Below are 26,281 nucleotides of genomic sequence, written 5' to 3'. Positions count from 1 at the left end.
TACAGCCAAATTCCATTAAACATTAGGGAACCAGACATCTCCAGTTTTACGCAAAGTGTTCCAAAGACAGAAAAAGAGGGAACATTCTTTTCATGAGGCCAGGATAACCTTGCTGCTGAAACCAGAAAAGAATAGCATAGAAAAGAAAAATCATGAGCCACTCTCATTTATGAGCATTGGTATAAAAATAATAACTTAAATATTAATGAAGTACATCCAGCAATGTACAAATTGGGTTTTTCCCAGGAATTTAAGGAATGGTTTATTATTAGAAAATCTATTAAAGTAATTCACCACCTAAAAAGATGACAGGAGAACATACCCATGTGATTTTCTCAATAGATGCAGAAAAACCTTTTATAAAATTTACTATTAATTTCTTAAAGTCAATAACAAAAATTAGAAAAGAGCTATAATAAGACAACAGGATAGTGGTACAGAGGCAGGCAGAGTGATGCAACAGAATGGAGAGCCCCAAATCCTACCTTCACATATGTGCAAATCTGATATTTAACAGAAAGAAAGTTACAAATCTGCAGGAAAAAAATAATTGTTTAAGAAGTGGTGAGTAAAAAATTAATTTATGTGTAAAAAAAAAATCCCTATTTCATTCCTCTATATTAAAAAAAAAAGCCAACTTTAGAAGGACTGAAGCCATGGGAAAAGAAAAACAGAAGAAACAGAAAAAAATATTTATGACCTGGATTGAAAGGATTTGTAAGGAAGATAACATCCAAACTACTTTTAAAAAGTATTGATAAATTTAACTATATTCAAATCTAAAAATTCCATAAAAAAGCCATAAAGCGAAAAGTCTACAAAGTGGAAAAGATAATTGCTATGTATTTAGCCTACAAAGGATTATTACTCTCATGAATAAAGAATGCTTATAAATCAGTAAGAAAAAGACGAACAGCTCTAATGTGCCAAGAGTATGAAGGAAATTTCACCAAAAAGAAAATCGACAGAGAGACTAACCATAGAGAGATGTACCACTGCATTAATAATCAGGGAAATGTACATTTAAACAACGTGGGCTCTCACTTCACAACTGCCGGATCTGGGAGAATATAGGAGCCTGAGGACAGCAAGTATAGCTGAGGATGTGATTAAGCGGAAACACTCAGACACCGCTGGTAAACTCTTTCAGCTAACAATTTGGTGATATCTAGCAAATTTTAAAGTGCCTTTGCCCTGTGATCTAGAAATTCCATTCCCAAGGGAAATTCTAATCTTAGAGAAATTCTTGCCCATGTACACAAGGAGACATGTACAAAGATGTTTATTGTGGCAGTTTTGTTGTAGTAAAAAAACTAGAGAACAGGGGCTGGCCCCGTGGCCGAGTGGTTAAGTTCACGTGCTCCGCTGCAGGCGGCCCGGTGTTTCGTTGGTTTGAATCCTGGGCGCGGACATGGCACTGCTCATCAAACCACGCTGAGGCAGCGTCCCACATGCCACAACTAAAAGAACCCACAACGAAGAATATACAACTATGTACCAGGGGGCTTTGGGGAGAAAAAGGAAAAAATAAAATCTTAAAAAAAAAACAAAAAACAAAAAACAAAACTAGAGAACATTCTGAAAGTCAGCCAAAGGAGAATGAGCAAATAACTGCTGGTTCACTCATTCATCTAACAAATACTAATCATGTGTTCTAAGTTGGACCAGGCTGGATGCTTGTAATGTCCTGTCTGCATGTAGATTACTGTAGTGTATTCACTTGTGAAAAGACAGAAAGCTGAACACTCAGGGGGGTGTGCTTTACTCTGCGCCTCTTTAGAGAACAGTAGCTGACTAAGACCTTGCACTTTATCAACATGGGCCAAATATCTACTTTGTATATACATAAAGTATCCATATATACACTATGTATAATCCATTTTATATAGAATCATACATATGTATTATATACATGTATATTTTTATATATTGTACATACATTATATATAATATAAATATATAATTTAAATATTTATGTGTTATATATATATATATCTTATATATGTATATATAGTTTTCACAAATTGGGCTCATTATCTCCTGGATGACGTGCTATGCCTGTTCTTTCAAAGTATTTCAGTATCTAACCTTTCATTGTGTAATCATTTTAATAAAAAGGCTGAGTCTCAGAATTGTAGAGTTGCTGAGTTTTCTTAGCAACTAGACAGCTAGATTCAAAATGAAGGTTGCCATCCTGGGCAGGATATTTTGCATTACCCTTCAACCCTGCTCCCTGACCTCACCCACTCTCCACCCTCATCTACCTCCCTGTCCTGGAAGATTGATCAGTATTTCCTCTACCAAGGCCTTCCCTGCCTCTGGCTCCTGACTGAATTTGGCAAAAGGAGGTTCCCACCGGAGACTGGAAGGCAGAAGGACAATGATTTATTCCCAGAGATTTGCCTAGGGCTGCCACTGTGACCTAGGGCTGATTGATGGTCACAGATCTTGATAGCCACTCTCTCCACAGTTCACAACTGCTCCCTCCCTTGCCACTTCAGGCCTAGAACTGACAGCTTCCTGCTGACACCATCCCTGGAGTATGGTGGCAGCTCTTGTGGTGCCCCTACATCCTGTCCAAACCTTTCTAAGTAAGCCCTGTTTTAACCTCTTCTCAAATTACCTAGTATGCCATTTATTTCCTCCTGGGACCCTGACTGCCTAAATCCCCAAGCCCCATTTGAGGGAAAGCAACAACCTTGATTCTCATTCTACTATTTCTTAAGAGACTTCCCTCCCTACTACCCGACTCCATTTCTCTTTCTTAAAAAAGCATGGACTAACTCACACCTCTCGCCTATCATTTATACCTAGAACAACAGGATTTTTTTTTCAGTGTTGTACTCTTGGATTTATAAAGAAAAGATAAAGTATGAGGTTGTCTGGCTACCAGCTGGGTAATTTTAGGTCCTCAAGCATTTGCGACAATCATTTAACCTATCATAAGAGCCTGTGAAAACTATTGTTTTCTTGATTAGGCTGCTGTGATCAAGGCAGACATTAGTAGTTCAACGGAATTATTTCCCCCTTCCCACATTGGACTAGCTATCTTTACCCTTTACTTTCTGCTCCACACCTCAATGTCCCCAAATATTTCTAGTTAGGAAATCAGATTAGAGAGTTCCGGAAATTATTTCAAATCCCCAGGGCAGTGTTCCACATAAAGAGATGCCAATGGATTAATTCCATGAGAATTCCAAGGGGAGTGGGGAGGAGAGAAGTTGTCAAAAATGCAGACTCCCAGGTCCTACTCAAGACTTAGTAAACCAGAATTGCTGGGGATAGAACCCAGGAATCTTTATTTTAAACAACATCTCCAGGTGATTCTTAAACACTCTTGATAAGACTGGAGGACAATGGCCCTAGAGAAATGTGTAAGGCACAAGTTTCGCACTTTTAAGCCAACATCCAAAATAATTCCTATATGAAAACACTAACTAGAATGATATGTTGACAGTTTTGTCCCTGAGGGTGCCAGGTGACTCAGTTTATGTCTTTCTCTACACACAAAATTTATTTGACTGAAAGTAATTACTAACTGTGCAGTTGAGCCCCCAGTCATTAACCACCGTCCTGAAGAGCGCGTCAGTTCAGCCGATGATGGACTGCACAACAGCAAGACCCCACCAACATAAGGCTGTGATCAGGGACTAAAATCCAGTCTGTAACTTAGATAGCCAAAATTTGTTAAGTAAATTCACATTTCAATTGCTTAACATTTAAAGAGACTTCACTTGAAACAACAATGAAGTCAACACGGCCTTCCGTAGCAAATATTTATAGCCTGAAGTAACTTCATTTTAGATGTTATTTGAACACTAGTCTATTTGACTTAAAGTGTGAGCTGTACTGGAGTGAGCAGTCAATAAAAAACAGGAATGATGAATAAATTTTTAAATTTCATTTAGGACAGCATTATCAGACAATCAACTTGTCACTAAGTAAGCAATAAAAATCATTTTAATTAACTAATCAACTATCTATCTAATTAACATGTGACAGAAAAACTTGCATAACTAGATAAAGATGATATGGGGGCAGCTCATTGTATGATATGACAGAAAAGTTCTTTCCATTCTAATAGTCTATGATTCCACAAGTTGTTTTGTAGAAAAAAATGAAAAATGAAAATTTTGTGAAAGTATAAATACAACTTTTATTCTAAATATTGTATGTAAAAATAATGAAGAGAAGTACATATACAAAAAAATTAATGATGTTTCTATCTACCTGATGAGTTCATGGATGATTTTTACTTTTTAAAAAATATTTTATACCTTTTAAAATTGTTCTATAATTAGCACATACTTCTTTTATATGCACTTGTTTTTTGCATTATGACAAAAAAAGACTTGAAAAAGGTAAGAATTGCTTTAATTTATTTTCCAAGCAACTATGACCTTAGGAAACCAAGTTATTATTAATTAGGTTTGGGAGATGCTAGTGGAGAACACCCAAGGCAGAAAGGCACCCGCGACATAACGTCTGTGGAGGCAGAGAACTGTGGAAATCACTCGTGACCCTCTACAGTACTTAATGAAGCAGAAGGTAAGTCTATGCATAGGCAATTAAAGATGAAATCTCACACTAATTTTAAAAAGCTAATCACCCGTTCGTAGACTGCAGAGTTCAGGGAAGAGTGATGTTCGGCTGAGTGAGGGTCAGGGCAAAAGAGATGATGAATTGGATCTGTTTGATATAAGCAGACAGCTTTTGTTTCTAGGACATTTGCATTGCTTTGTTATTAAAGTTCTCTTCATTTCTGATTAATACACGAACTCCTCCAACAAAGACACATCAACATTAGCATTTTCCGAAAGGTCTACTTTGAGCATCATTTCCATGGCAACCAGCCACTGCAGCTAGGCAGAAAGAAGACCAAATTCATTCTTCTAAAGTGCCACTGATTCATGTATAATTCACACGTGTGGGTGTATGTGTGCTGTGGGTGACTGTGTGTATATACGTGTCAGGAAATGCATATATATGTATATATGTAGATGTTTGAGTGTGGCACTATCAGAGAATGGAAAAGACAATGCCCTTCCACAAAGAGGAAACCTTGAACATTATAGTTGGCTTTGCCTTTACAGGCAAATCAGATTGGAGCCATTAACACTGAATTTTGAGTGAGAAAAGAAATGTCATTTGCAATTTATATTTGCAAATTTCCAATGTTACTATGGTTGATAAAAATTACATAAGAAATAGAAGCTCCTGGATATTTTATGACCTCAAGATTTCACTCTAATATTGTTTTTAATAATTTCTTAAAGTCCGGCCAAAGCCTAGTCCTTGGGGTAAGAAATTACTTACACTTAAATTAAACTTTTTGACATTTGTGTAGAACATAATTAGTGAAGGAGGAATATGAGGATTTCAATAATTGAGATGAAGTATACAGATACAGTTGCAACAATTATCGTATATAAAATGATGGTGACATCATCATCATTATTGTTGAGGCTAGCCTCCAAAATAGGCCCCAATGACCCCTGTCTCTTGGAATTCACACCCTCATAGGGTCCCCTCTCACTCTGCACCAAGGTTGGTTGGTGCTATCCATAGAATATAGCAGAAGTGATGGAACGTCACATCGGAGATTGTTATAGAAGACACTGAAGCATAGATCTTGCTCCCTCTCTTTCTACGATAATTTGTTTTGAGAGAAGCCAGCTGCCATGCCACGAGCAGCCCTAAAGGAGAGGCCCAAATGGCGAAGAACTGAGGCTTCCAGTTAACAGCTATCTGAGTGAGCTTGTAAGCAGTCTCAAGCGTAATCAAACCTTCAGATGCCTGCATCCCTAGCCGCCATCTTGAGAGACCTGAGCCACAAGTACCTAGCTAAGCTGTTTCAGGATTCAAGATCCTCAGAAACTGTCAGGTAATAAATGTCTTTTGTTTTAAGCTGCTAGGAAATTTGAGTAATTTCTTATACAGCAATTGATAGCTAACAGATTTTTGTACGAGATAAAACCCTAAATTTTGGGAATGGCTTTGGAGCCACGCAATAGGCAGAGACTCTAAAGACTTTGAAGAGTGTGTTAAAAAATAAAAGAATAAATTGCCTTGCACAAATTGCTAATAGAAACCCTGCATTTTGAGGCTGCTGGTGAGGACTTAAAGGGAAGTAAGGAGCATGATATTGAAAACTAGAGGAAAGAGGATTCTTGTTTTGTAGTGGCAGAAAATTGCCGGCTGTGATGTAGAAAGTTAAAGAAATGTGCCTAACAAACTAGGTGATCGAACTAAAGAGATTTCCAAAGGAAGTGCTGAAGGTGCCTTCGGATTTCTTCATGCTGCTTATAGTAAACTGAGAGAGAAGACATATGAACTAAATGAAGAAATGTTAAAGACTAATGAGCTGAGACTTGATGATTTTGAAAATTCTCAGCCTCTCCAGATGGGAAATAATGCTAAAATTAAGAAATGGCTTCTGAGCAAACATCAAATCTAGGGCACTTCCAGAAAAATTATGGTCTAAATATGAAGTCAAGGGTGGAGCTGTAAAATCATTTTGTTACCACTTCAGAATGATATAAGGTCATGCCTCAGAATATTAGTTCACCAGACAAAAGGCCCTTTAGGGATTTTGACAGTGTGATTCACATATTTAAAACAAAATAGGACCTCTAAGAAACTTAAGGGTGTTCTTCTTCAACAGAAGCCCAAGATAAAGAAGGGATTATCGCAAAGAGATTTGTAAGTGTAGCTTCTGTCTATTTTAGTGGGCCCCAACAAGATTAAAAGTGGACCCACAAAGTTTCTAAAGAATTATATCAACAGAAACACTGTCAGAGACAGTATAAAATGAAAAGAGGCTGTTGTACACCCCCCCAAATTTTACTGGCAAGAAGCAAGCTGAGAAAACTACTCAGCTGTAAATACCTATCTTTCTTGAAAAAGGGAAGTTGGCTTAGAGGGTGGAATCAATAGCCCAGAGAGTGGAGCCAAGTGCCATAAAAAAGAATAGGACTGAGTTCTAATCAAGAAGCTTCCAACATTTGCCTTGCTTGATCTCAGAACTGCTATGGACCAGCGCCTCCCATTTTCTCCCTTTGAATAGGAATGACCACAGCAGTTATCCTATGCCCATTCCACCATTATATGTTGGGCATGTTGGGCTTAGCTAATTTGTCTCTTTAGTTCACAGGTGAACAGACTGAGAAAAACTGTACTTAAGGAACTCTACTTAAATTGTACACGAGGTGCCTCATTTGTACCTAGATCTAATTTTTTTTTTTTTTTTTAGTGAGGAAGATTTGTTCTGCGCTAACATCTATTGCCAATCTTCCTCATTTTCTGCTTGAGGCAGACTAGTCCTGAGCTAACATCCATGCCAATCTTCCTCTATTTTGTATGTGGGTCAAAACCACAGCATGGCTTGACCAGTGGTGTAGGTCCACACCTGAGATCCAAACCTGGGCCACTGAAGTGGAACATTCTAGACTTAACCACTAGGCCATGGGGCTGGTCCCACCTAGATCTGATTTTGATGTTGATATCTGGACTTTGACCTGATTCTGTAATTGGATGAGATTTGGGGTGACCTTGTTGAAAGTAAGTGTATTTTGCATGTGGGAGGGATGGAAATCATTAAGGGCCAGAGGGCTGACTGTGGTAGCCAGTTTCTAAGATCTCTCCAATGACCCTTGCCTCCTTGTACTCATGCCTTTGCATTCTTTCTTCCTAAAACATATCTGAGTTGGTCCATATGACCAATAAAATACAGCAGAAGTGGTGGCATGTCACTTCTGAAACTAGGTTATAAAAGACACCTTTCTCTCTGTCTCTCTCCCTCATCATTCATTTTGCAGCAAGTCAGCTACCATATGGTGAGCAGCCCTATGGAGAGGCTCATGTGGTAAGAAACTGAGGCATTTGGCCAACAGCTACCTGAGTGATCTTAGAAGCAAATCCTCCAGCCGAGTAATGCCTTCAGATGACTGTAGTCCTAGATAACATTTTAACTGCAACCTCATAAGAAACCCTGGGCTAGAAAAGACCCAGCCAAACTGCTCCTGGATGCATAACCTTCAGAAACTGAGATAATAGATGTATTTACTGCTTTAAGCCACTAATTTCAGAGTAATTTGTTTTGCAGCAATAAGTACCTGATACACGAGTATAATCCAACTAGTCTATTGGTAAATCTATTAAAAATGGATAGGCAAAAGAAAATTACATCTCTGATCTTATATTGGATAATAATTTCTCATTTAGTAGGAAAAAAGACAAATTAGACACCTTGATGGAGATTATGTGTTTCTTTTTCATATATGAATTGTTATATATTTTATATGTATATAATTTTTTAAAATCTGAAATGAGAACTGCTTAGTGAAGGAAATAGGCTTTGTCTGCAATGACTTTGAATTGTGTGGTATCTTAGGATCTTAGGAAAGAGGTATTGAGTTCAAGAGACTGGTAAATTTCATGGGTATGGAGTTCAAAAGAGTTGTCTAGATTGGATATAAAGGTCTGAGAGTCATCAGCATATAGCTAGTGATTGAACTATGGCAGTGAATAAGATCACTCAGAGGGAAAATGTGGGAGAAGAGGGAAAAACCAACAGTAAGAGGAGGGCCATGAAAGAGAAGCCAAAGAAAATTCTGGAAAGGGTCTGTTAGAGAGGTAAGAAAACAAACAAACAGTAAGCATAATGTAGAAAAGTCAAGGGAGGAATGTCAGGAAGGGTAGAGTGGTCAGCAGGGTTAAAATGCTGCAAGATCCAATTAGATAAGTACTAAATAAGGGTTGAGTTTCATATTTGTCAGAGGTCGTGGGAAGATGATGCTAGGCATCTAGGAATCTTTGTGTGCCTGAAAATGACTCATTCTGGCAAATAACCACAACATTTCCTCCTTTAATGAGAGATCAAAGAGAAAAGAGGCTCCTATTAAAACATGATTGAGGAGCCAGCCCTGACGGCCTAGTGGTTAAAGTTCAGTGTGCTACACTTCGGTGGCCCAGGTTTGGTTCCTGGTCACAAAACCACATGGTTCATCTGTCAGTCACCATGCTGTGGCAGTGGCTCACATAGAAGACCTGGAAGGACTTACAATGAGAATATCCAACTATGTACTGGGGCTTTGGGGAGGAAAAAAAAAAAAGGAAGATTGGCAACAGATGTTAGCTCAGGGCCAATCTTCCTCCCCAAAAACATAATTGAGGAGAAGTATAGGAACCCAACTGTGCTCCCCCTAAAGATCCCTTCTTGTGGGAGAGCAGTGAAGAGTATAGACCATGGAACTGGATAGACTGGGCTCAAATCTAGCTCTTCCACTTCCTAGCTGTGTGTCCTTGATAAGTCATTTAATCTCTCTATGCTCCAGCTCCTCATTTTTAAAAGAATCATGTCTTCTTTGCATGGCTGTTCTGAAGATCAAACTCATTTGCTTATTTAGAACCCTTCACCAACAGCCATGTGCCAGGCACTAGAGCTAGAGCAGTGAGTAAAAGAGACCGGGTCCCTCTGCTGGTAGATTTTATAGTCTAGGGAAGGAGATAGCTGTTAGACAAATAATCACACAAGTATTTAAATTACAATTGTCTTTTGTCCCATAAGAGAAAATAGGGAGTTCTGTGACAGTCTTTAACATGGGCCAATGCCTCTCTGGGGATAAGGAAAAGATATTTAAACTGAGTCTTAAAGGATGAGGAGTTGGTTAAGTGAAGACAAATGGAAGAACAATCCAGCAGAGACTAACATCCTCCAAGTCTCACAGGTAAGGGGAAGCTTAGTGCATGGGAAGATCTCAAAAAAGGTTGGAGTTTACAAAATGGATCAAAGACCTAAAGATTAGACCCGAAACAATAAGTTTTCTAGGAGAGAATATAGGCAGTACACTCTTTGACATCAGTTTCAAAAGAATCTTTTCGGACACCATAACTCCTCAGACGAGGGAAACAATAGAAAGAATAAACAAATGGGACTTCATCAGACTAAAGAGCTTCTTCAAGGCAAGGGAAAACAGGATTGAAACAAAAAAACAACCCACTAGTTGGGAAAAAATATTTACAAGTTATATATCTGACAAAGGGTTAATCTGCATAATATATAAAGAACTCACACAGCTCAACAAGAAAAAATCAAACAACCCGATGAAAAAATGGGCAGAGGATATGAACAGACATTTCTCCAAAGAAGATATACGGATGGCCAATAGGCACATGAAAAGATGCTCATCGTCACTAATCATCAGGGAAATGCAAATCAAAACTACACTAAGATATCACCTTACACCTGTTAGAATGGAAAAAATATCCAAAAAAAAAGTGATAAATGTTGGAGAGGCTGTGGAGAAAAAGAAACCCTCATATACTGTTGGTGGGAATGCAAGCTGGTGCAGCCACTATGGAAAACAGTATGGAGATTTCTCAAAAAATTAAAAATAGAACTACCATATGACCCAGCCATCCCACTACTGGGTATCTATCCAAAGAACTTGAAATCAGCAATTCCAAAAGTCCCATGCGCCCCTATGTTCATTGCAGCATTATTTACAATAGCCAAGACGTGGAAGAAACATAAGTGCCCCTCAACTGATGATTGGATAAAGAAGATATGGTATATATATACAATGGAATACTACTCAACCACAAAAAAGGATAAAACTGTCCCATTCACAACAACATGGATGGACCTTGAGGGTATTATGTTAAGTGAAATAAGCCAGATAAAGAATGATGAACTCTGTATGACTCCACTCATAGGTGGAAGTTAAACATAGAGACAAAGAGAACTGATTGGTGCTTACCAGGGGAAAGCGGCGTGGGGAGGGCACAAAGGGTGAAGTGGTGCACCTACAACATGAGTAACAATAATGTACAACTGAAATTTCACAAGGTTGTTAACTATCATAATCTTAATAAAAAGTTAAAAAAAAAAAAAAAGGGTTGGAGTTTAGTGACAGGGGTGTGAGTGCACATTGTCAGACTAGACAGCAGCCAGATCATGCGGAGCCTTCAGGAGTATGTCAAGGATTTTGAATTTTAACTTGATAGCAATGAACAGCCATTACAAGAGTTCAAGCCTAGGAGCAGTATCAATAATTTTTTTCCGTGACTTTCTATGTTCTATATTGGATGGTGGCAAGAGTAAATAAGAGGAGATTAATAAGCAGGCTATTGCAATACTCCAAGCAGGAGATGATGAGTGGCTTGGATGATGGTGATGGCCTTAGATATAGGTGGAGGTAGACAGATTTAGAATATTTTCATATATGCTTTTTCTCAGACTTCCTTGTCTCATAGGTTTAATCACCATTCATTCAGTTGCTCAAGCCAAAAACTTCAGTTATGCCTCATTTCTTTCTTTTGCTCACTCCCACACGTCAGCTCCACCCCAAAGCGTATCCCAATTCCTGTCTCATATCAGCCTTTCCACCCTTACTACCACCACCCTAACCAAGCCATGTCCTCTCTCACCTGGACCACGGCAGGAGTCTGCTAACAAGTCTCTGCGTCTTTGGCCTTTCAGCTCTATTTTCCACAAACCATTTGGAATGGTCTTTAAAAAATGCAATTCAGTTAATGGCACCCCACTGCTCAAACAACTCCAAGGGCTTTTTCTCACCCCTGGAACAAAATCCAAACTTCTTACCCTGTCCTCTGGCTCCTGTGTGACCTGACCCCTCACAACTTCTTTCACCTGATCCCTACAACTTGTCCCTGCTCACCACGGCACCCTGGTCACACTGGCCATCTTGCTGTTTCCAAACACTGAGCTTGTTACCAATTTGGAGGGTTAGAGTTCTTGTTCCCTCTGCCTAGATTGCTCCTTCCAGATCTTCATGAGGCTGCTTCCTTCATATCACTCAGGTCTCCGTGAAAGAAAGCCTGCCTCCCAACACTTTGCTTTTGCCTTCATAGTCTTAGAGTAACCTAGAGTAACCTAAACATACTTTTATTTATTTATTCATTCACTCTTTTTTTTAATCTATCTATATTTTTAGAAAATGAGCCCTTTGAGGACAACAGCTTTGATATTGTCATAACCCTGGTGTCTAGCATACACTTAAAAGGTGTATAAATGAATGAATAAATGAAAATTTAGATAATATTATGAACGTAAAGATGCTAGTTCTGTTTTTGGCACAAAGAAGATGTCAATCAAAGGTAGTTCTTATTCTTACTCTCTTTAGTCTGTGTCCTAAGTAACTACCTTTCCCCAAATTTGACTTAATGATGCCCTTGATAACTTTGTTAGTGAGTTATTGTCATAAAATAAAACGATGTCATAAAACAAAATTCCCTTGGGGGGAAGGTCATCCTGATAGTTACTTTGAGTAAGTGGAAGCTAATATGGGAAGAGTCTGTCCATCTTCAAAAAGACTGTGGTGGGCGCATTTAGGGGAGTCACCCCTGATTCCCATCTGACGGTGGTCACACCCTTTCTAATCCTCTTCTCTTGAGTGTGGGCAGGACTTGTGACTTTCTTCTAATCAATAGAATATGGCAAAGGTGATGGGAGGCCACTCCAATAGTTAGGTTATTTAATGAGAAAGGTGCTGAGAGGCCACTCATGTGATTGCTATATAAAGACACTGTATTAGCAGATGGGAATTAGAGAGCATTTCCCTCCCTTGCTGGTTGTGAAGAAGTTAGCCGCCATGTTGTGAGGCAGCCTGTGGGGAGTGCTGCCTGGCAGCGAACCGTGGAGGCCTCTAGGAACGAGAGCAGCCCCCAGGCGAGGGCCAGCAGGAAAACAGGGACCTCAGTTCTGACACACAGAAGTTATAAAGTGACAAGTGTGTGTTGTCTTAGACAAGTAAGTTTGCTATAATTTGTAACACAGCAGCAGAAAACTAACACAAGAACCACAGACAGAAACTACAGGAAAGCAAAGTTTGGTCAAATATAAGAAGGCCATTCCACTGAATAGAGCTATTTAAAAGTGAAATGCACTTTATCTGAGAATACTACATTCTTCACTGCTGAAAGTGTCTCTGTGGTTAAAACATTGTTAGTGCATCAGACTGGATCGGTCCTCAACACAGCATTCGTCCCACATTTAAAATGATATGATTTTAAGCACTCATCATCACCATCGACCTGGTACGGTAAGTCATGTGGATAAACACAAACGATCTCTGCCTATATGACTAAAGCGCTGTCAGAAATTCACATGCTCTCATGCCGGCCCCGGTGGCCTAGTGGTTAAGTTCGGCATGCTCTGCTTCGGTGGCCCAGGTTCAGTTCCTAGGCATAGAACTACACCACTGGCCAGTGGCCAGCCAGTAGCAGCGGCCCACGTAAAAAATAGAGGAAGGTTTGCAACAGAGTTAGCTCAGGGCAAATCTTCCTCAAGCGAAAAAAAGGAGGATTGGCGATGGACGCTAGCTCAGGAAGAATCTTCCTCAGGAAAAGAAAAATTCATAATCTCAACCAGCAAAAGATTATTCAGCTGGGCCACTTGCTTTTAAAGTCCAAAATGAAGACATAAAGATAAGCTCTTTATGTATTATTTTCTAAAAGAATAACATAGTAGTATTTTAATTAGAAAACAATTATATTCATATGGCTCCATGCTTTCAAGAAATCCAAGAAATCTTTTTCTTTGTTTTTTGGTGAAGAAGATTGGCCCCTGAGCGAACATTCATTGCCAATCTTTCTGTTTTTGCTGAGGAAGATTATCCCTGAGCTAACATCTGTGCCCATCTTCCTCTATTTTTGCATGTGGGACACCTGCCACAGCGTGGCTTGATGAGCAGTTTGTGCCCAGGATCCGAACCCATGAACCCTGGGCTGCAGAAATGGAGTGCGTGAACTTAACCACTACATCGCCAGGCCAGCCCCATCCAAGAAATCTTTAAAATAGACCACACCCATGTAGCCTGGTTCTGGTGCCAGAGGAGGTAGATAATTTAAAAATTACTAAATCAAAAGACAAGCTAACACTGAGAGAAATATCTGTGGATCTTTTTTTTTCTTTTATAAACAATTTATCTAGAAAATATAAAGAACTCTTACAATTTATAAGAAGACAAACAGACCAGTTAAAACTTGAGCAAAAGGTCTGAATGGACATTTCATCAAAGAAGATATTCAAATAGCTAATAAGCACTTGAAAATATACTTAATGACATTAGTCATTAGGGAAATGTAAATTAAAACCACAATCAGATCCCACTTCACACTCACCAGAGTGACTGCCAAGGATATGGAGAAACAATGGACTCTCATACATTTCTGGTGGGAATGGGAAATGGGACAGCCTTTTTGGAAAATCATTTGGCAGTTTCTTAAAAAATTAAACAAATTTACCGTCCAACCCAGCAATTCTGGTCCTCGGTATTTGCCCAACACAACTGAAGACGTACGTCCACACAAAAACTTGTACGTGAATATTTACAGCAGCATTATTCATAATAGGTAAAAAGTTGAATCAACTCAAACATCCATCAACTGGAGAATGGACAAATAAAATATGATATATCCATGCAATAGAATACTATTTAGCAATAAAAGCAATGAATTAATTTACACGCTACGATGTGGATGAACCTCTAAAAGAGTATGCTACATAAAAGAAGCCAGATGTGAAAGACCGCACACTATATGATTCCGTTTATCTGGAATGCCCAAAAACACAGAGACAGAAAGTATGTTAAGTGAACATCTGGGACAGGTTGTGGAGTGGGAGTGACCAAAAAGGGGCACGAGGGATTTTTTGGGTGATAGAAATGCTCTCAAATTGGACTATGGTAATAGTTGCACGATTCTGTAAATTTGCTAAAAAATCATTAAATTATACGCTTAAAATGAGTGAATTTTATGGTATATAAATTATACCTCAATAAAACTATTTTTAAAATATCAGCTTTTAAAATACTATCCACTAGACAGCAACCTCATTTGAAAGTAGGGATAGACAAATGGTCTCAGGGACTCGTGCCCCCTAGGTCGAATTTCTAGTTGGGTACAAAGGCAAACCTGATGAATCTAGGCCTCCACCGTTTCAGCAGGGAGCAGGAAGTGGACCAATATCTGTCCACAGGGAAGGCATTTGTAAGCCATTTCACCATGTCAAGCTAACAGGGACAGTGTTGAAATGTTTCAAAAAACAGACTTTTCAATTCCCTTTGAGAATTTTAGAAGTATCCATTTTAATACAAGGATCTACCGGCAGAAAATATTCTTGTACATTAAAGCAGATCCTTTCACATCCTTGCAAAATTATCCTTCAATAGCATAATTTGAGTTTCTGCGTTTAAATATTTAAAATGTTACCTAATTCAGACTCCTCATGGCTGAATCATCAATTCAGACATGTCTGCCTACCTCCACCTGAATTTGTTTGAATGCGAGTCATTCATAGAACATTTCTGGAATTATTAATCTAATTATACCCTGACCAAGAACATAATACGCATATCACGCACGTACACATTTTAAGGAACAGAGGCTGTAGAAGTAGCTAAAAATGCAGATTTAAGTTTTGGTGACTGGGGATACACTTTTGTCCCTAACACCACAATCACGTACCTGGAATGTGATGGTCCTCTTTCCTGGGAAGTTTGAGAGGACAGACTTCCATCAAAGGAGTTTCCTCGGTGGCAGCCTGAAATGGAGGCCTTGGGTGAGATGGAAGCTGACTGGAATGTTTCACAGACCACCTGGAGTCCCTTTTGGAAGTGAAGATAGCACATTAGTTTTTTTTCTTCAAGTATAGCCTTTAGAGTTAGCTATCATATGACACATTGTTTTTTAAATTTGAGTAACTTTTTTGCACCATAGCTAAATATGATGTCATAGACCAAGGGATTTTTGCCTTCATCTAAGAGGGAATGGGGACAGACTTCGAGAGAGCACCTACATCATTCCACCCATTAGGCTAAGTGTTTTCACATACTTTATTTCATTTGCTCTTGATTCTTTTCTTTTTCACCTCATATCAAGTATCTATAGGAAAAGAGTTCCATCCAACAATTCATCAAAGGTAACATCAGTACCAAGGTGGATGGAACAGAGACACAAGGCTGAAAACAAACACAGGCTAGTGAGAGCTAACTAAAGCGCATCCGGATCATGAGGATGGAAGTGCAAGATTCAGGTTCCATCACACGTCAGAGGAGGGGTGTAATACATTTTTCCAATTGGATATGATGATCTTTATTCTGATCTCTAAGTACCAATTCAGCCATTCTCTTACAGAGCAGCTTTTATTTACCTTTGGCTGATACATGTAATGCCCAAGTAATGTGAGACATTTTTCCATAGGTATTACAGATAAAATTCTTCCTAAAGTTACAAAGGGCCTAAAAAACCTATCATAGTATTTTAGCTCTTACGATTTCTATTTTCATACGTAAAATAAGAAAGCTTTGTTCAAACGTGATGCAGAGAGACAAATACAGCTAGAAATTTCATGAAGTCAGTCTTCTGAACTTGATCAAAGAATCCCCTAGCAGGAGCACACTACGTGTGCCTCACGTTAGGTGATTTGGAAGGTAAAAAAAAAGTACGATATGAACCCAAACCTTGAATGCAAAAGCTTAGAGTTAATTTTAAGACAAATGCATATAGGTTAGGGCAGCATGTCCAATAGCAATATAACACAAGCCACAAATGCCAGCCACATAGATGATTTTAAAAATAGTAAAACGAAATAGGTGAAATTAATTTTAATCATATATTCTGTGTAACCCCAAATTATTATTTCAACATGTACACAATATAAAAATTACTAATAAGATGTTTACATTCTTTTTTTCATACTAAGTTTTCCAAATCCAGCATACATTTTATACTTATGACACATCTCAATTCAGACTAGCCCTATTTCAAGTGTTCAACAGCCCCAAGGGCCCAGTGGCTACCCTATTGGACAGTTCAGGTTTAGAGTAATTAGACAAGAGTTTACAGGGAGTCGAGACCTTAATTGGTCCTTGAAAGAACGGTAGAATTTAGACAGGCAACTGGGAGGAAAGAAAGCATTCAGTTAGAGGAAACAGTTGGAGCAAGGACTTGGAGGCTGAACCACAGGCTCTGTGCACTGGAAGCAGTGCTTCCCTGACTGAGGGTAACGAGGGTCACTTCAGAAGGATGCTCCAGGCAGCAGGAAGCATGTAGAACAAGGGAGAGGAGTTTGGTCTCGAGGTGGTGGCCAACAGGATCCACTACAGGTTCCTAAGGAGGAAGGGATCCGATGAAAGGACGGCACCTTGCATATAAGAAGCCTCTGTGGAACCAGCTAATAAATAAACGACACATTGCAAAGATGGGCGAGGCATTATTGAGCGGTATTTATGTAAAGCAGGAGAGCCTGGAGGTCGAAAATCCAATGAGGTGGTTCAAGCTGCAGTCTAGTTTAGATCTAGAACCTGGATTTAGAGGGTGGAAGCAGGCACAGCGAGTAAGGGCACGTCTGAGCACACGACAAAAAGAAAACAATATGACTCAGCAAGAGATCAAACGGGATTGAGGAGAGCAAGGTCTCATTGTATCTAAGCTGCCATCAGTTGTAAGACACACCATTAATTTATGTTCAATTAGGAGAAAACCCTGTTCATTAAACTGGATCTCTTCTTTTTAGTGAGGACTTTTTATTTTATACTTATTAAAGGGGCTGTCTTAGACTTATTAAGGCATAGCTTTTGATTATATATCCATCCTGTATATATGTTAAAAGGAAAATATAAGTGAAATAAATCTGTGTAGGTGTTCCTAAAATTTCTTCACATTTAGAAATTTCAACTCAGAGCTGTTGATGGATGTTTTTCCACAGAATAACTTCCTCTGTGTCAAGAATGTTATTTCTTAAAAGAGCACTCCGCTATTTGCTCTGACATATTCTTCTAAGCCACTGACCCTGATTCTTCAAATTTAGATGCTGGAAATGAGCAAATTCATGTTGCACAAGAACAACAAGCATATCAAGACTGCTACCAAGCAGGGAGATTGTAAGAGGCCAAAGATCGCCAAACACACTCGATTTCAAAGACGTTAAAAGTGAAAAAAATTACATCTTAGAATGGATGAAGTATAGCATATAAATCACAGTGTCTGTACTTAGCAATTGCTCACTAAATAGATATAATAGGACTCCAAAATTTCCAGTTTGGAGGGCATGAAGAATGATGATACTCCTGACAATAATACATCAGTTGGAAAGAGGATCCAATTTTGACGGAAGGCAGCATAGTTTATTTTGCACGGGTTGAACTGGAAGTGTAGGCAGGTCATCTAAACATGTGCGAAGTTAATGGCAGGATACATTTCCATGGGGCTTTGAACTACTCTGGCCCTCATTTCTTTCTTTTCCAAACCGAATACTGCATGAGAAATTTGCATTGAATTATATTCTGTTTTATTGTGCATCTTCTGTTTTATGTGGATTAGTCTTGATTTCTCATTAAGCTTTTAGATTCCTTAATGGCTAGGACTATATCTTATGCCTCCTTTCTACTCCCTCCTCCCACCTGCTGTAGCACTATCGTGCCTGTATTACATACTAGGGAATTCAATACTTGACAGAAAGAAGATGATAGTGTAGTTAAGGTGGGACAAATAATGATAACTAACATTTATTGAGTGTTGCATGCCATTGAGATAAAGCACTCCTCGTTACACACTAGTCATTGAGATAAAGCACTAATCATCCACCGTCCTGTTTCAGCACCCCCACACTTCTGGGAAGTACATAAAATTATTTTCCATACTTGACAGATAGAAAACCTGAGGCTGTTTAAGGTTTCACATGCAGGGAGGAGAAGCCTGCTTTGAAGCCAAGTATCTCATTCTAGAACTCATGTCTTACCCTTCACACTACACCACATCCGAAGGCTGACTGCTTCCTTTCTCCTCATGATAAGAAACTTACCTCCCGGTGGCTTGTGTCCTGATTTGGCGATTCACAGGTCTGACTTTGACTGTTGATTGGAGAACTTCTCTTGGCTGCAAAGATGGAAGAAAGTCCCTTACAAATTTTATAAGATTATGGTAAGTTCATTTTATTTCATAAGTTCATTTCATTTTCAAATAAAAATCTCATTTTAATAGATCATTGTTGGTGCTGGCCCGGTGGTGCAGCGGTTAAGTTCACACGTTCCACTTCAGTGGCCCAGGGTTTGCCAGTTTGGATCCCGGGTGCAGACCTATGCACTGCTTGTCAAGCCATGCTGTGGCAGGGGTCCCACATGCAAAGTAGAGGAAGATGGGTACAGCTGTTAGCTAGGGCCAGTCTTCCTCAGCAAAAAGAGGAGGATTGGTGGCAGATGTTAGCTCAGGGCTATCTTCCTCAAAAAAAAAGATTATTACCTTGGAAGAAGACATTTAATAATGTATGTTCTAAGAGAAATCAAACAACCAATTCAAAAATCTTAGAATTTCTAGGTTGTCAATGGAGATCTCTTCATCTATTCAGTCCGACTCAATAGGCTAAAGTGCTAAAAAGTTGGCAATAGTAAAAATAATAATTGTTAATTATTATCTACATAGTACACAGGAGTTGCCAAATCCTGTTGTAAGTATATTGCATATAGCAACTCAGTTAACACTTCCAATAACTGTATAAAAACATACGGTATATTATTAGACCCATTTTACAGATGAAGACACTCAGGCATAGGAAGTTTAACTTGCCCAAGGTCACTTGACCATATGTGAAGGTTCCAGCCCAGGCTATCTGGCTCCATCCAGGGTCTGTGCTTTAATGAACACATTAAGCTGCCCTTGAGGTAAGATTCAAAATCAGTTACATCTTTACCGGAGCATCAAGAACAGTGGGAAACTAAGATGTCGACACCCCATTTGAATTGTGAGTAAACTGGTGCTGAAGGGAAAGTGGGTACCAACCTCACAAAACCAGAGACCAATGGAGTGTCACCCACATGCCACTGCTTTTCCTTCTGGCCATGCCGTCTAAGCTGAGTTTCGTTTCCCCTCAGATGCTGGGCATCCTTTCAAGTACACAGAGATCAGGCAGAGGGGAAAGGAACCCACCATGAGCATCATCCAGAGGCCAAGGGAGGGTGAAGTGAATAGCCCCTGTTCTACGGGAGGACATAATCTCTTAACAGTTTTTATACACGCGTAAAATGATAGTTTATGTGTTAGAGAGACAGACCTAGATTTGAGGTGACTTCCTCATTTATATAGGAAGGTGATAGGACTTAAAAAAATTAAATTTATTTAATCAACATAAAGATATGGCTTCTTCAGTAATAGTTTTGTTTTACCATAGTATATTTTATTTTCTTCTGTCTTATTTCTATTGTTTTCAGCTTTTTAACCACATATATCTGTCTCCACTCTCAGATTGTTTGAATCCAATGAAATTAACCTCATTCCATCCATGGAATCTGAAGAACACTTCTGGCTATGATGTCTTTACTCATTTAGTTCCTTAATATTTGAACTGTGTGACAGACTGTTACTCTTGAATCTATAATTTATTTCAATCATTAATGTATTTTATACATGTAAGTTGTGGGATTAGTCCATACTTACTATATGAAAAAGTTCATCTTCCTTTTGAGCGACTATAGTAAGCATGATATGTCTCTAAGCATCTTATCGCATATATGAATAATAGGGCACTCCTAATTTACAAAATTCCTTAACATAATAGGTACCTTGCAAGGTTGTGTTAAATTATAGGAGGAAAAAAGTATGTAAAAATGTGTTTATAGTTTCCTTCCCTTTACAAAGCCCTTTTACATGCATAATCCTCCATTGCCTGCAGGGAAAACTTAGGGAGTAAGCAAACTATATATATACGTGTGTATACATACACATACATAAATATATTTTTGCCTCTGTAGATTTCTCACATCATTTATCTCTTTTTTAATTTTGTTATTGATGCCAAAAAATTGGTTTAGGAAGAGAAGGATGGATTTATTAAGTGCTTACTATGAAATGGGCACTGACGTGCACTTTGTGTGCACACACTATGAACATGCATTGTATGCACACTGTGAAGCCCTATAAGGTAGCATTATTATTTCCATTTTAAAGAAATGAAATGGGAACACTCAGAGAGGTTAGGTTGCACACATAGTGAGAGACACATCTGGAGTGAAGCAAGAGCTGCCCAGGCACTTTTCAAGCCGTCATCTTGTGCTTTTTCTATAGTTTGACAATGGGACTACTTCATTAGACAATTCCTGCAGTAAAACGCTTTGACAGCAACAAAACACTAAGGCGAGACTGTTAAGGAGCTGCTACTCCATCTGCCATAACGATGATGATATAATAAGAATAACAACAACCACAATAGCTACCATTTATTCACCTACTAGGTGCCTGGCATTCTTCTAAACAATTTTACAGAAATTCACTCATTTATTCCTCATAACAACTCTGTAAGTACTCATAATGTTATATTTTAACTCCTATTTTACAGATGAGGAAACTGAGGCACAGAAAGTTTAAATGACTTATCCAAAGTCACACAGCACGCAGCATGTGCCCTTGGTTTGGAGTTTCTCATCATGTGAATGAGCCCTGCACCTGGCACACCTAGAGAGCTCCCTGGAGGAATTTTCTTCCTCTTGGCTTCTTAAGGGAAAACCGTCCCATCCCCCTCACTCCTGTGTGTGGGGGAGTCTGCTAAGACCAGCCCAGGGGGCCTCTGAGACACAAACCTGTAACAATGTTCCTGATGGGCTTCACCAGTGCTGTGAAGCCAGAGACTTCGGGCTGTCTGTGCTCCCACATGGGCTGCCATATAACAAGTCCACTGGCCAGTCGGAACGTGAGGTCAGATTCCTGGGGGAAGAGAAGATCTATATCCGATGACTGGCTTCTAAGAACTGGGGGAAGGGATCAGTCAACACAAGGATTAACATCATTCACAAGATCATTTTCAAAAAGGGGTGATCTAGACCTTCTTTCATCACACAAAGGAGTGTTTCCAGGGTAAACCAAGAGCCCTAAATTATCACCACAATTACTACGGAAATCACGGTGTCTGCTTTAGTAGGCAAAATTAATAATTAATTAAAATGCAGCTTGGGCAAGGCATGAAACACACAAATTATTGTTTTGTGTTAGCAGTGATCACGGCCTACTCATTTCAAGAGTCTTGGCAGATCTCTTGTGCTTATCGTTACCATTCCTCTTAATAATTTAATTGTCCTTCTTTCTCTCTCATAAGGCAATATCCTCAGATGCTGGCCATTTTGACTTTCTGTTCTCCAGTCCATCTCTTGTTCTTGTATTTCATGGAGTCAGGAACATATATTTTGACCCTTCATAGTGTATTATTTTGTAATGTTGCCTTCTCCACAATCTTTAATTTCTCTGGGGCAGGAATATGTCGGGCATCCTCCCTCCCCCATAGGTCCTGGCATCATCACAATTCTCAAAAAAGCATTAGAAATTGGTACAACTCATACTCATTCAATTTATGTATAATTTAAGTTCTCTTCCAAGGGGTACATTTTCTGCTTCATCATTACAACATTTTGAGTGGCTGATATGTTTAAAATGCAATGTCATATTGTCTAAGTGCAAATATATGACATCCTGAGATTACATTTTAAGCAACTTAGCTTGTCACAACAATGTAGAAATGGAAGCAGAGAACATGATCACAGATTAAGGAACACAGTGAGATGCAGGAATTCCCTAGGGCAGTGATTTGCAGCCTTGGTTTGCATATTATAATCACCTGGGGAGCTTTTAAAACTTTTAAAAGCTTTTAAAAGGCCCAGGTCCCACTTCCTCCTCTACCCAGACCAATTAAATTAGAATCGCTGTGAGGTTTTCTTAAGTTCCCCCTCATGACTCTCACCCGTAGCCATGGTTAAAAACCACTTAGGAACAAATTGGAAAAAAAGAAAAAGAAAAAGTGATTCTGTAAACGGTGAATCAATGTAGCTCAGTGTCAAAGGAAGCTTCAACTGGAAAAGCTGATGAAATCCCTGAACAAATCTGCACGCTGGTACAGAGAGGACTGTTCTGCGGGCTATAGACTGGGCTCCTGGCACTACAGCAGGGCCCGCAATGGGAAAGCCTTTAGGATTCCCTATGGAAGTATTAGGAAAGCACATACAGCAAATTCATTCAGCGTTCATTCTACAAATATTTATAGACCACCTACAATGTACCTAGCCAGTCCTGGTGGTCAAGTGGTTAAGATTCAGCACTCTCATCATCCCAGTCCAGGTTCCTTTCCTGGTCAGGGAGCCACACCACCCATCTGTCGGGTGTCATACTATGGCAGCTGTGTGTCGCTGTGATGCCAAAAGCTATGCCACCGGGATTTCCAATACCAGTAGGGTCACCCATGGTGGACAGGTTTCAGTGGAGCTTCCAGACTACATAGACTAGGAAGGAGGACCTGGCCACCCACTTCCAAAAAATTGACCATGAAAACCCTATGAATAGCAGCAGAGCATTGTCTGATAGAGCGCCAGACAGTGAGAGGATGGCACAAAAAGACCGGCGGGGTTCCGCTCTGCTGGATACAGGGTGGCTAGGACTTGGAATCGACTCATCAGCACTAACAACAGCTATGTACCTGGTACTATTCTAGGTTCTGGGATCGAAGTGAACAAAGCATACAAAAATCCCTGCTCTCCTAGTGCAAAAGAGACAAAGTAAAGCAGGTAAAGGGAGGCATTGAACGAGGTGCTGAAGTTTTAGACAGGATAGCCAGGAAAGGCCTCATCGTGAAGGTGACTTCTGAGTAAGGGTCTGAATGAAATGAAGGAGCTGCCATGTAGATATTTCCAGAAAAAGCATTCCGTGAAAAGGGATCAGGAAGTGCAAAGGTCCTAAGTAGGCTCATGTGTGGAGTAAAAGCCAAGAGACTGATGCCTGGAGTCAAGTGAACCACAGAAGAGTAGGAAAAAATAAGGTTGGAGAAGCTATGGCGTCCCAAATAATACAGGGCCTGATAGGTCATAGTAAGGACTTCAGCAATTACTGAGTAAGAAGGGAAGCTGCGGGAGGGTTCTGAGTAGCAGAGTAACATCATTGGATGTATGTTTTGATAGGATCACTCAGCTAATAAGAATAGTTTAAGAAAGGCCAGGGGTGGAAAGAGGCACAATTTAGGGAGCTATTATTCTCATCTAGGTGAAAGATGATTAGACCATGGTGTTAGCAGAGGGCAAAATGAGAAGCGGTATATTCTGGATACATTTTGAAGATACTGTTTACAGAATTTGCTAATTGACTGGAAGTGGAGTGTCAAAGAAAGAAGTGGCAAAGATTTTTGGCTTTGCCATTGGTAAAGATGAGCAAAATGAAGGAGGGACAGGTTTGGGGACATCCAGAGCCACGTTTCAAAAATGCTAAGTTTGAGATGCCTGTTAAGTATCCAGCTAGACATACTGAGTAAACAGCTAGTCAGACAGGTCTGGAGTTAAGGGGAGAGTAAGCCACTCCCCTTGAAACGGTCATGGGCAAGTCTGCATACTACTATGTATGCTGTGAGAGCTACATATTTTTTATTCCCTATAGCATCTAGAACAATACTTCCCTGAGAGCAACAATAAAACGATAAAACAATAGTGCTAGTAAAAATATCTAACAATAATTGTTACATCACGGTATTATGTATGAATCACTGTACAGTATTTTCTGTGTGTCGTCTTACTCCCTTATTGACACTCCAATTCCAGGCCATAAGTAAAACTTGGGGGTCTTGAGCCAGTTTTCCTCAACTATCTATGTCATCTCCCCTGCAAGAAGACCTCGTTCCCTTCTTATTAATAATACATAATACTAATAGCAATAAAATGCCAACATTAAAAGCAACTAACATTTGTTACTGCCTCCTTATGTGTCAGCTTGAGCACTATACTTCATTTAATCCTCACAACAGCCCATAAATTTTTTTTTTTTGAGGAAGATTAGCCCTGAGACAGCTACTGCCAATCCTCCTCTTTTTGCTGAGGAAGACTGGCCCTGAGCTAATATCCGTGCCCATCTTCCTCTACTTTATATGTGGGATGCCTACCACAGCATGGCTTGCCAAGCGGTGCCATGTCCGCACCTGGGATCTGAACCGGTGAACCCCAGGCCACCGGGAAGCAGAATGTGCGAACCTAACCGCTGCGCCACTGGGCAGGCCCCATAAAATTATTTTTATGTTCAATTTACACTTGAGAAAACTGAGACTTAAAGTAAAAGCCTTAGACTATGCTCCATGCCATAGAGTCAGGAGCAGCAAGTACTGGATTCAAAGCACGCCTGTTTCCAAAACTTGGACGCTCAGCACATCTTCAAATAAAATTACAGCCATTCTGGCCACTCCTATTCTTCCACACTTTCTAATCCAGAGGATATTTCTCCATAAACAGACATCTTTATGAGCTACCTTTTTTTTAAGGAGCTTTCTCTCCTGCCCTCTTCATTTTAAGGACCATGTACCTACATGTAACGGCTACTTTTGGCACCTGGATCAACTTCTGATAATCATTTGGGTTTACTCCGAGAATCAGTCATTAAACATTTATCAAATGCCTCATATATGCCAGATGCTCTTCCAGACACTGGAGATGCAGCATGACCTGAACAGGCAGCATCCTCGTGCTCAAGAACCTCTGTTCTAAGGGGAGCAATGGGCAACAAGCATGTCGACAGACACATAACATAATTTCAGGTACTGAGGAGTGCCGAGAAGGAAAAATAAGTACAATCGTGTACCAGTAGCACTGAAGCAGCCAGGGAAATTCCTTCTGAGGTGGTGACACTTGAGTTGTGAATAAACTGAGGAGAAGGACGTGGTCATGTGAAAGTCCAGGAGTAGAGGGTGGGGTAATGTTTCAAATAGAAGGAAAAACCAGTGCAAGGACTTGAAAGCAAGAATAAACTTGTTGAGTTTGCAGGGGAGCCTCTGCTGAGCCTGGAGGATCGTGAACAACAGCGAGGCTGGTGAGACAGAGGGAGATGAGGCCCAGAGGATGGGCAGGAACCAGTCCTGCGGGTCCCTCGGCCAGGGGATGGTGTCCGTGAAAGTGATGCTTTCTATTAAGTGTAACGTTTATGAAAGACTTTTTTAAATGGAAAGTCAAAGCTTTTAAAGTAGCAACTTAATTTGATTTAACAACATTTAAAATTCTTACTATGTTTGATGAGCAATGTGGCCAACGCATGTGAAGCGTTCTGGGAATTTATGGATAATTTCAATTCTATTCCTACTAGCAATGGGACAGAGTCAAGTGAAAGTGAATTTTAACTAAAATTAGAATGGGTGAAAAGACTCACTAGTCCACACCCTTGTTAGTGATTGCTAATGGTCTCACAACGACCTTCACATACATACATATATGAATATATATATATATTGCTAACTTGAAACATCCATTCATCAGGACCC

General features: G+C 39.6%; 1 protein-coding gene across 36 annotated transcripts in view; it reads right to left on the bottom strand.

Moving 5' to 3' along the window:
* Positions 1-26,281, bottom strand: part of UNC80 (unc-80 homolog, NALCN channel complex subunit) — a 218,145-nt gene that overhangs the window by 185,427 nt on the left and 6,437 nt on the right. For all 36 annotated transcript variants that reach the window (XR_011439827.1, XR_011439828.1, XM_023642229.2 and 33 more), the window contains exons 5-7: positions 21,594-21,717; positions 18,827-18,900; positions 15,490-15,629 (exon numbers count right to left, since the gene is read on the bottom strand). Coding sequence is in view for 34 of the 36 variants with exons in the window: in XM_023642229.2 (XP_023497997.2) it covers positions 15,490-15,629; positions 18,827-18,900; positions 21,594-21,717 (338 nt within the window). In the remaining 2 variants the exon portion in view is untranslated. The remainder of the gene's footprint in view (positions 1-15,489; positions 15,630-18,826; positions 18,901-21,593; positions 21,718-26,281) is intronic.

Source organism: Equus caballus, chromosome 6, assembly GCF_041296265.1.
Source record: "Equus caballus isolate H_3958 breed thoroughbred chromosome 6, TB-T2T, whole genome shotgun sequence".
Taxonomy (NCBI): Eukaryota; Metazoa; Chordata; class Mammalia; order Perissodactyla; family Equidae; genus Equus; species Equus caballus.
The sequence above is the reverse complement of the archived record's forward strand: the minus strand, read 5'-3'. Positions and strand labels throughout refer to the sequence as shown.